The sequence below is a fragment of the Oncorhynchus tshawytscha genome, linkage group LG07 (assembly GCF_018296145.1).
Source record: "Oncorhynchus tshawytscha isolate Ot180627B linkage group LG07, Otsh_v2.0, whole genome shotgun sequence".
Taxonomy (NCBI): Eukaryota; Metazoa; Chordata; class Actinopteri; order Salmoniformes; family Salmonidae; genus Oncorhynchus; species Oncorhynchus tshawytscha.
In genome coordinates this window covers 45,664,672-45,677,014 of record NC_056435.1, presented here as the reverse complement: position 1 = coordinate 45,677,014, position 12,343 = coordinate 45,664,672, and the positions used below count along the sequence as shown (strand labels likewise).

Genomic DNA, 12,343 nt, shown 5'->3' with positions numbered 1-12,343 from the left:
ACATTTGCCCACTGACAAAGATATGATCAGTCTATAATTTTAATGGCAGGTTTATTTGAACAGTGAGGAATCAGCCCAGAACTACACGGGAGGATCTGTCAATGATCTCAAGGCAGCTGGGACCATAGTCACCAAGAAAACAATTGGTAACACACTCCACCGTGAAGGCCCGCAAGGTCCCCCTGCTCAAGAAAGCACGGCCCATCTAAAGTTTGCCAATGATTCAGAGGACAACTGGGTGAAAGTGTTGTGGTCAGATGAGACCAAAATGGAGCTCTTTGGCATCAACTCAACTCGCCGTGTTTGGAGGAGGAATGCTGCCTATGACCCCAAGAACACCATCCTCACCGTCAAACATGGAGGTGGAAACATTATGCTTCGGGGGTGTTTTTCTGCTAAGGGGACAGGACAAATTCACCGCATCAAAGGGACGATGGACGGGGCCATGTACCATCAAATCTTGGGTTAGAACCTCCTCCCCTCAGCCAGGGCATTGAAAATGGGTCATGGATGGGTATTCCAGCATGACAATAACTCAAATCACATGGCCAAGGCAACAAAGGAGTGGCTCAAGAAGAAGCACATTAAGTTCCTGGAGTGGCCTAGCCAGTCTCCAGACCTTAATCCCATAGAACATCTGTGGAGGGAGTTGAAGGTTCGAGTTGCCAAACGTCAGCCTCGAAACCTTAATGACTTGGAGAAGATCTGCAAAGAAGAGTGGGACAAAATCCCCCCTGAGATGTGTGCAAACCTGGTGGCCAACTACAAGAAATGTCTGACCTCTGTGATTTCCAACAATTTTGTTGTTGTTATTCTGTCTCTCACTGTTCAAATACACCTACCATTAAAATTATAGACGGATAATTTCTTTGTCAGTGGGCAAACGTACAAAATCAGCAGGGGATCAAATACTTTTTTCCCTCACTGTAATAAACAATAAAACATGAACAGTAAACATTCTTTTGGAACTTTTGTGAGTGTAAAGACATTTCAAATGGCATATGTCTATACAGTTTTAGCAAATAGTTAAAGTAAAAAGGGAAAATAAATAAACATAAATATGGATTGTATTTACAGTGGTGTTTGTTCTTCACTGGTTGCCCTTTTCTTGTGGCAACAGGTCACACATCTTGCTGCTGTGATTGCACACTGGTATTTCACCCAATAGATATTGGATTTGTTTTTACATTTTTTTGGGTCTGTGTAATCTGAGGGAAATATGTGTCTCTAATATGGTCATACATTTGGCAGGAGGTTAGGAAGTGCAGCTCAGTTTCCACCTCATTTTGAGGCTACAGTATGTGCACACTGTAATGAATACTCAGGGAGAAAAAGGTGTAGATTCACGTGCAGAGCGTGGCAGGTGTTTATTTCGCCTTGGAACCGTGGGCACAGGCAATGTTCATACACAGGTAGGCAAACAGGCAGGTGAATCAACTAGGACTGAAGGCTATAACTGGTTCTCACAAACGAGCTAGGAAAGGCACAAACAAAGTGAACTGAACTAACAGAATGAACTGAACTAACAGAATGAACTGAACTAATTAAGGAGCTGATGAGACCAGGTGAGTAACCAACACAGGTGAAATCAATGAACAAAAATGAAAGACAGGGCTACGTTCCAGAACACAAAGAAACAGGGCTACGATCAAGTACACAACATAACAGAACACAAGGTTGACTAAGAAAATAAATACAGAACTTTACACACACTGCCCAGTCTTCTCTTGAGAGCCTGGTCTGCCTACAGCAGTTTCTTTACCTAATTGGTATGTCAAATTTGATATTCCTTTTGATAGCATAGGATGCCCGTTTTGCCTTGTCTCTCAGATCGTTCACAGCTTTGTGGAAGTTACCTGTGATGCTGATGTTTAGGCCAAGGTATGTATAGTTTTTTGTGTGCTCTAGCGCAACGTTGTCTAGATGGCATTTGTTTTTTGTGTTCCTGGGAACTGGACATTTTTTGGCACACCATTATTTTTGTCTTACTGAGATTTACTGTCAGGGCCCAGGTCTGACAGAATCTGTGCAGAAGATCGAGGTGCTACTGTAGGCCCTCCTTGCTTGGGGACAGAAGCATCAGATTATCAACAAACAGTAGACGTTTGACTTCGGATTCTAGTAGGGTACTGTAGACAGTTCTAGTGCCCCCACCAATTTGTTGATATATATATATATATATATATCAGCTGAAATAGACAGCAGCCTTCAATATGGTAGACCAATCCGAACTCTCCTCTCGGCATGTCCAGCCCACTCATTATCTCCAATCATGACTAGTGGGAAGGTTGCTAGCTTTTTCTGTGCCTTATTAACCAATAAGGTTTGTAATTTAACAATCATATTTGTATTTACAGATGGCATACAAGTTAGTTATTAATGCAGATGAAAGTTCACATGTTCCAGAAGGCATTTCTGCCCAAAAAAAGCATTTTGATAAAACATTTTTTTCCGTTCAAACATCTCTCCTGTGAAGTCGTGACTTGCGCCTAGTTTCCTGAATTGGGTCACATTTGTCATTGTTGTTCATTTTCTGAGGTTGTCTGCTTGACATTTTTAGGTTTGATAGGGAAGCTGAGAGGTCAAATATACTGTTCAGGTTTTCTACTTCCAAGTTTACAACTTCAGTATTACTGGGGAGGGTATGCTGTCACCTCCGGTTAGGTGTTTGTCCCCCTGCGGTTCAGAAACCCTACACGTGTGTCAGCTCCCCTAGCTCTTGAAAATCTTCATTAGAGCAGTGGATGAATGGACTGTTTTATAGTGATACAGTACCTCTCAATCTCACACCATAGGAGGTTTTCCTTGTCAGTATGTGAGGTCAAGCGATGCACCCTCAGTCTTACACTCAGCACACAGTGAACAGTTGTGCTGCCCTGCAGGGAGAGTTTCCACACTGTGTCTGGAAGGATTCTGGGCTGTGGAAGCACCATATGGGGGATACAGTGTGTGTCTGTGCTACTGTCATCATGCTTTTATTACAGTGGAGGGACGCTCTCAATGGCCCTATATCCACTCACACTTATCCTCCAGTCTGAGTTCCTCTGTCAGGCAGGAAGACTAAACATCCTCCTCATAATAGCTTTCCTCTGCACAGCTTTAATCTGCTCAAATACCAAAGGCTGCTGTGTTGAAAAGAGGCGGTCAGAACCCAGGCTCAGATTGTTTCCTCTTTGTAGAGTGAAAGTGAATATAGTCGGAATGGGATGAAGGCTGTTTGTTGTGTTAGAGAGAGGGAGTAGTCCCCTATTGGGGCTGTCCCTGGCATTCCATCTGGAGAGGGGGAGGGGGAGGGGGAGAGATGGGTAGAGCAATGATATCTGCAGGCCAGTCTTCAACAACAGCCATAACACAGCTCTGAGAGTCCGTGCTGATAGAAGCCCACACTTGAATCTGTTGAATTTGATGCAATTGAATTCTATTAAATTGTACCATTTAAAAAGACCTGTTCTAGTTGAAAAATCAGATACCACAAGGCGTGAATAGGTTGATGTGGCTTACAATGTAGCACAAATTACTTTGGTTAAGTGTGTGTGTTTGCTCTAGTCTAATGTATTATTTTGTTTATGTGTGTACATTATGTGCTTGCACGGATGCCTGTGTATGACTCAACTGCATGTGTGCATGCAACTATGTGCTGTGAACATCATAGTGGTCTTTTGCATGTTGGCAGGTACATGAAATATTCAAGGTCTTCAGTGCAGTGCTGGCTCGCCTGCGCATGCGTCCGTACATTATTAATGCAGGGGAATGGTTTAGGAGCAGCAGTGTGATAACACACCACCATGTCTGAGAGTGTGTGTGCAGGAACTAGCTACCTCCAGCTTAACCAGTTAGGCAGTTTTTCATTGTCATCAACTGGCATTCCCTGTAGGCAATTTGGCTGTTTTTCCACATAAGCAAGTAAGGCAACGTAGTGTGAGTGTTATTTTTTTTTTTTTTTGGGGGTTAGCTCCGCTTTAATGTTGCAGATAGATTGTAATTGTTTGCATAATTTCTAATTTATGTTTCTCAATCTTGTTTTCCTTTACACTACCACCCCAACCCAGATTGGAGTAAGCTAACAGACAACAATACTTCTACTGCCACTTACAGCTATTTTGGCTCACATCTACAGTACCTGTAGTTAAAGAATTGACATATTCATAATTTCCTCTTCAAGTTCTGGATTTTCACCCACTGCGGCCAATACACCATTCATTCTGATCTTAACTACAACCCTCTGATGTCCACAGATGAACCCATCTTTCCTAGTATAGTGCCATTTTGCTATTTCCTTTTGCATTACATCCCTCCATTTTACTATGATGTGTTATGAGGATCCTGAACCTCCCTATTTGTAAAATTTCTGCCGATATTGCCCTAAAAAGAAATACTTGACCCAAGAGTATAATGATATTTCCCATTGACTGATCGTGGTTTTTAAGATCCCCTAACAATACAGTTTGCAGATCTGAACCCTGATATTGTGACATAAAAAGCAAGCAACTATGGACAGTACCAGAAAATATGTTCTATTGATTCTGTTTCCTAGCGGCAGAGTCTGCACAAGGCTGACTGTTCAATGCCCCATATATTGAGCATTCATTTTATAGAATAGCTTAAATTGGAAAGAACCGATTGATGTGTCAATTGTTGTTTTATGTCAGTTTATAGAGCCTATATGCCAAGTGATCTTGATGGGCTTGGTCTTTTTCACAATGTATTGCATCTTAACGTTACCTTCACATATCAATTAGATGTGTATATATAAAGCACCTTTTACATCAGCCGATGTCACAAAGTGCTATACAGAAACCCAGCCTAAAACCCCAAACAGCAAGCAATGCAGGGGTATTTTAGCAGGAGGGCACGCACAATCTATCAAACCCACACACACACACTTACTAACCTCGTACTCATATACAACAGAGGTCAGTATGGAAGGTATCCGTCTATAGGAGATACTTGTGTGTCCAGTCAATAGATCTCCTCTCTTGTTGTCATAAACCTCAGTGTTGTACTGTCATTACAGCTCATAATGTTCTCTGCTTTACTGGACAAACTCCAAAGGTTCTATTTACCATCGTCAACATGGCGGCAGGGAGAGGGACAGCGTGAGAGAAAGAAATGGGGCAAGAGCAAGTGAAGGGCGAAAAATATGTTGCGTGTATTTGTATGTGTGTGTGTGTGTGGGGGGGGGGGGCTAGCTGGGTTCAGTCACATCACGCCTCTGTGTTAACAGGTCTATGAACTCTCTGGGAGTGTGTTTGCAGCTTGGCTCTATGTAACCACTGGACCCACAGTCTGTAGCACTCTCAATAGGCAACCTGGTAGCATTCTGTCCCCCCCATTTATTTCTATAGAATATCCTGTCGAAAAATCAACATTGGAATCGGCTTTTTATAAAGTTTCCTTACAGTGGACTGTATAGTGCCTGCCTGTGTACAAAGCCTGTGGCTCTAATCTACTCTAGACAATATGTTATTGTTGAAGGATTGTGAACATGCTCAGACAGAACCATGGGTTATGGGGCTCACATCTCATATGATTTATTCATAACGTATTATTGCTTCAACCCCACCATGCACTTGAGAAAATACAGATATGAATCAGTATAGAGTGTACACACACAATGGGCAAGTGCCCAAACATGTGTATACACACGCACACTTTCCACTGTGTCTCTGAGTCACTTCCCTCTGTGTTCAGTTAGGAATAAAATTACAATTTCAATTCTCGCTCAAGGCTTGGAGCCTCCATTTCTCCTCCTCTTTCTTTATTTCAGCTTATCAACTCAGCCCACATACTGGAGCAGATCAGTGCAGGGTGACTTTCTAACTGTTGGGAGCTGAGAGAGTGGCTTCTTTAGAATGGGTAACGGAGCAGAGGATGTGTCTCTTAGATTGGCCGGTTAGCATGGGGACTATAAGGAGGTTTTAAATGGAGAGAATTCACCCAGTCTGACTGTGTGTCTGCTCTGTATTCACATCACTGTTGTGATGGAATGGAGAATGTCAGTGGCTTGTGTTGTTGGTGGGAGATTATGGTTGCTGTTGGGTAATGTGCGATCTGACACACAGACACACACTTCATATAAACAGTGAGTGTTGTTGGGTCAGAGTGACCATGACCCTAGTGGTGGACTGCGGGTCATTTAGCGCTGTGTGTTTAGTTAACTACTCAGTGCTGCTGTCCTCTAATCCAGACAGCCAACTACTTAACATAACAGTACAGCAGTGAAAAATATCCCAATGAGTTTCTTATCGACCCTGAACATGAAACAAGCAACATGACGTCATCTGAAAGAACAGGCCCATATCCTGTTTGTGAAAAGCACTCCAACGTTTTAATTGAACGCTAATGATGATTAAGTGCCTTGTCTCAGCGGCTGTGGAGAGGGAGGGTTACAATACGACGGCTTCCTCTGAAGTTAACACACAGGCCGTGCTGTTGACGCAGGAGTTATTGGGTGTAGGAAACTCTGTGAAACCCTATGAGACAGAGTGAGGCACCCACTGAGTGGAGAGGGGGCATCCAGGCATAACGATACTACCGTTTATATTATGCACTACTGTAGATTGACATGACTGTTAGGCTGTAACTGGATAGGGGGCGACTGGAAGGAAAATGAAAAGAGACGGATTAACTCAGAGAAAGGAAGGAGAGGGAGAGATACATGTAAGTGTTAAGGCCTGAGGAAGAGGAGGGGGTTTATATGTGAGGTGGCCTTGCTTGCTGCCTGTTTACATTTCTCCTAATGGGAGTGTATTTTTAACCTCTGGCTGTTTTTGTTCTTTGTGCAGGTGCTGGAGAGTCAGGGAAGAGCACTATTGTGAAACAGATGAAGTAAGTAGAGCTCCATGCCTGGCTGGCTGTCTCCGCATTGTTTTGTTTTGCTGCTGTTCCCGTCAAGCATGAGCAATTAGCCCAATATCACAACCTGACTCTGATGTCATTGGCAACACAAGCAGACAGGGACAGTACATTCTTAAACTAGTTACCCAGAATCATCTACATATCCTTTCTCATGCTATAATCTATACAAGGTGTCCCCAATTATATTCTGCCAATTCTATTCTTCAGCGGATGATAGGGGGGCCGGAACATAATTATAAATCATTTTTACACTACAAATTGACCACAAGAAGCCCAAAGAGATGTCACATTTGACAAAAACATAATAATTTAAAACCTTGATTACATTGGGATACGATCACATATGCCTCATTATCTATGCATGGGAATACTTGGGAATAGATGTTCTAATTTAAAATCACTTTGAGCTGATTTCCTGGTCATTTTACAGTCTGTAATGTCCCCTCCCCGAACAATCTCAGAAAACTTGGGGGGCCAAATCCAATCATTTGGCCTGCGGGCTGCCTATTGCAGAACCCTATCTGCATTGACCCATCTTGCACTAAACTTTTTGACTCATCACATACGCTGCTGCTCCTGTTTATTCTCCATCTGTTACCTAGTCACTTTTCTCCTACCTATATATGTACATATCTACCTCAATTACCTCATACCCCTGCACATTGACTCTGTACTGGTACCCCATGTATATAGCCAAGTTATTGTTACTCATTGTGTATTTATTGTTTCGTGTTATAATTTTTCTCTCTGCATTGTTGGGAAGGGCCTGTAAGTAAGCATTTCACTGTTAGTCTTACGGCTGTTGTTTACGAAGCATGTGATTTAAGATAAGATAATTTTCTGATTTAAGATAAGATCATTTGTGATTTAAGATAAGATTTGATTTGATCTATAAATTGCATAATACTTCCTATACTTACAGTCGTAAGCCTGTTTCTTTCTCAACGGTTACTTAATGGGTTTGAGATCTCCCCGGGAATGGGCAGCCGCACACACACACACACACACACACACACACACACAAAAAGGTATGGACCAGAGGAGTTTTTCTCACCATGATTAATGCATTGACTCCTTCCCTGCTAGCTCATATTCCAAGGAGCTACTCTGACAATAGAGTATACAGCTATCTTAAGTCTACGCTGTACAGGATGCTTCCTACTAGACACGCTGGATCATTTGGAACCTATAGAGAAGATACAGGTTAACCTGGTAGCAGATCTGGACCTGTATGTTCTGTAGCACATTACTCACACTACTGTCATGTTTTTCATGCCAAACATTTATGCACAAACTGGAAAGCACATCGAATAGGTTAGTTACTGGTTGGTGCCCTGTGCATCTGAATATCCAGCCAAACACACGCCCCTGTTTTGTGTGGCCTCTGGCTGGGTGTACTATAACACCTACTTCACCTGTTCTTGAACCATGCAGTTTTTTGAGGAGTGCTGGGGTAAATCTGTAGGACTTAAGCTGATGGTTATGAGCACCTTGGCTCTGGAGGCAATGTTGTCTCTGTATAACCCCACTGCTCAATCTCACAAATGAAAACACACACACATTTAAACCCTCAATCCCTTTCACAGACATTCTTGAAGACAAACACAGACGTTACTGCCTGGAATAACGAAACACACACACACACCTTCCCCCCACATACACATCAATGCAAGCACACACAATTATCCTTTATATATTCACACACTCACACACACACACTCTTCAATGGTTGAATTATTCCTCCACATTCTCGTCGTGCCATGCTTTCAATCCCTTTTTCATCCACTCACACAGATCAATTCAACTGACGCTATTAAACCATTTCACATTGGATTAATAACACACACACACCACACACACACCCCTGTAATACATGGGCGAAACACTGTCAAAACCATCCTGATGATGAAATCACCCATTAGCCAGTAACTTGTTTTGACTTGAAAATGATTTGTATTATACTGAACAAAAATATGAACACAACGTGTAAAGTGTTGGTCCAATGTTTCATGAGCTGAAATAAAAGATCCCAGAAATGTTCCATTTGCTCCAATTTTGTGCACAAATTGTTTATATCCCTGTTAGTGAGCATTTCTCCTTTGCCAAATAATCCATCCACCTGACAGGTGTGGCATATCAAGAAGCTGATTGAAAAGCATGATCATTACACAGGTGCACCTTGTGTTGGGGACAATAAAAGGCCACTTTAAAATGTGTAGTTTTGTCACACATTACAATGTGTCAAGTTTTAAGGGAGCATGCAATTGGCATGCTGACTGCAGGAACGTCCACCAGAGCTGTTGCCAGATCATTTAATGTTAATTTCTTTACCATGAGCCACCTCTAACATCTTTTTAGAGAACCGGCCTTACAACCGCAGACCACGTGTAACCACGCCAGCCCAGGACCTCCACATCCGGCTTCTTCACTTGCGGGATTTTCTGACTGTAATAACGTCCTTTTGTCGGGCTAAAAAAGATTCTGATTGACTGGGCCTGGCTCCCCAGTGGGTGGGCCTCGCTCAGAAGTGGGTGGGCCTATGCCCTCCCAGGCCCACCGATGGCTGCGCCCCTGCCCAGTCATGTGAAATCCATAAATTAGGGCCTAATTAATTCATTAATTTCAGTTGATTGATTTCCTTATATGAACTTTAAATCAGTAAAATTGTTGCATGTTGCATTTTATATTTTGGTTCAGTATAATTGCCTTTTAGTATAAATAACTTGAGGGCTCCACTAACAAGGAAAAGGCTTCATCCTGATTTGCTCGGAATTTCAAAATTTAACTTAGATTTCAGAATAAAAATGTATTCTGCTGTGGTTCTTCTTGACTATTACTATTATGAATTTGCAGTCTCATCTGGAAAATGTCTGTTTCGGCATGAAATCTAGTTTTTTTTACATTTTGGGGAAATTGAACATGACTTTAAACAAATAAGTCTCCCTGGTTCAACTCCAACCTCCCCAGCCAGCGTGTGTTGGTGTGTTGTCTTCGCTGAATTGTAATTGAGAATAAACACTTTGTGAGCTCATGGGGCGGCAGGTAGCCTAGTGGTTAGAGAGTTGGACTAGTAACTGAAAGGTTGCAAGATCAAATCCACAAGCTGACAAGGTACAAATCTGCTCTTCTGCCCCTGAACAAGGCAGTTAGCCCATTGTTCCTAGGCCGCCATTGACTTGCCTAGTTAAATAAAGGTCAAAACATTAAATTAATTCTTTAAGTCCCATTTGGACTTCATCCTAGCAGGCTCCCTTTCATTCCAATTAGTTTGATTGAGAATGCCTCACCGCAGGGCCCAATCCATGCTCCCAGAGGGAATTGGTGTGACTAGACGGGGTAAAATATTTGTTTCATAGCGTAGGAGCTCCTGTCTTGGCCTGGCCACTTTTTACTATCAACATATTTGTTCCATCTCCCTCCTCCATACTATAGTCTATTTGTTTTAGTTGTAGTGTTCTCTCAGCAGAGACCGGATCTTCCCCCACAGACCAGTAACATCAGTCTGGAATGAAGTATTCAGTATGCATAGTACAGCCAATGATTAAAGTAGATAGTACTTGTTTCAATTATTAAATACATGCTCCGGAACTTTGGCGACTAGTAAACCTCCAGCTTTCACACATGCATAATATATGAGCAGAATTACTGTTTAACCTCAATTAGCCACGAAATCCCTAGTTTGAAAGCGACTGTTTTCTGGAAGCTGTGATGCACCATTTTCCCTACATTTTCCCACATGTGGGCCCAGCCCCTTAGCAATTTGAGTTTCAGCCAATAAGCTTCAACCCCTCGCCATATGAGTGAAACCTAGCAAGAGGCTCATTATGCACTCACAGTAGAGCGAGAGAGCGAGCAATGACATGGTGCAAATATCTGCACATACACTAGATACCAAAGGTATATGGACACCTGCTCGTTGAACATCTCATTCTAAAATCATGGGCGTTAATATGGAGTTTGTCCCCATTTTGCTGCTATAAGAGCCTCCACTCTTTTGGGAAGGCTTTCCACTAGATGTTGGAACATTGCTGCAGGGACTTGCTTCCATTCAGCCACAAGAGCATTAGTGAGATCAGGCAGTGATGTTGGGCGATTAGGCCTGGCTTGCAGTCGGCATTCCAATTCATCCCAAAGGTGTTCATTGGGGTTGAGGTCAGGGCTCTGTGCAGGCCAGTCAAGTTCTTCCACACCACTCCAGCTAACGCTTGGCTATGGAGATTGCATGACCCACCCCTCTCTCCCTCCTGTTTAAATGACCCAACTCCTCTCTCTCTCCTGTGTCTGTCAGGATCATCCATGAGGATGGCTACTCAGAAGAAGAGTGTAAACAGTACAGAGCTGTGGTCTACAGCAATACCATCCAGTCAATCATGGCCATCATCAAGGCAATGGCTAACCTCAAGATCGACTACGAAGAGGCCGCTCGAGCGGTAAGACACACACACACACACACGCGTCTGAGTGCATCCACCTGAGCAGCCACTGTTCTCTCTGCATACACCCCACTGCTGCTCTAAAAGCCAACCAGCCCTTGAACCGCTCCCACTCTTCTCACAAAACAGACTTCTCCACTTTATCCCTCTTCTCTAGTCCAGCTCTAATCTGTCTGAAGTGAGACGGGGAAATGATCTATGCTCAAGTATCTCTTCTTCCTGAAGTGCTATGTGACAATAGCCTCCAGACAGATTAGAGTTTTGAGTAGTTTAGCCTCCCAGACCTTGTATGAGGCGGAGTGAGTGAGTACCATCCAGTGATGTGCCATGTGTACTCAGTCCTGCTGCCCATGTGTGTCATTAGACTAGGGGGACCACTGCAGAGCTAAGCTGCCTGTCTGCCCAGTGGGAATTACTGAGAGATATGATACAACAATAAAAAACTATCCATGTGTTCCTAGTAAGAGCCAATTATAGTCATGCCCCCCATGTCTCTCCCAAACAAGATTTACAGTTCCTCTCTATGCAAATAGGAATCTTATGAAATATTTTCCTGTTCTTCATTTTACCAACCAAACAGAAGTATTATTAAGTGAGCGATCTGCTCACTCTCTCGACCAAGTCCAATTTTGGATTTGATCAAGTGTTGAGATAAAGACCTCATTTTGTACTACTTCCTGTGCAGAGGAGGTGCAGAGGAGGTATGGAGAGGGAAGAGTGTTCCGCTGGTATGTGTCACAGTTGGTTTATTGGAGGTAACTAGCTCTGCAAGACATATTCCTGCTACAAATCTCTGCAGGTCTGTCGGTGTCTCTCAAAATGATGAAAAAACAAATCAGAACTTCACAGCGGTGAAACTATACCAGTGTTATATATTATAACCTAACCTGATTGACATAATGAATTCGTAATGATAATGTTGTACACCGTAAGACGGGCTACATTCTCCAACAATGGGCTTTGTGGATTATGCTGCTTTACTAGCTCTAAACAGAGCCATGATTAAAAATCCTACAATGTGATTTTCTGGAGAAAAAAAATCTCATTTTGTC

General features: G+C 42.7%; 1 protein-coding gene across 1 annotated transcript in view; it reads left to right on the top strand.

Moving 5' to 3' along the window:
- LOC112254637 (guanine nucleotide-binding protein G(i) subunit alpha-2) overlaps nucleotides 1-12,343 on the top strand; it is an 85,976-nt gene that overhangs the window by 58,383 nt on the left and 15,250 nt on the right. Inside the window, exons 2-3 of the mRNA XM_024427362.2 lie at nucleotides 6,786-6,828; nucleotides 11,147-11,288. Of these exons, the coding sequence (XP_024283130.1) occupies nucleotides 6,786-6,828; nucleotides 11,147-11,288 (185 nt within the window). The remainder of the gene's footprint in view (nucleotides 1-6,785; nucleotides 6,829-11,146; nucleotides 11,289-12,343) is intronic.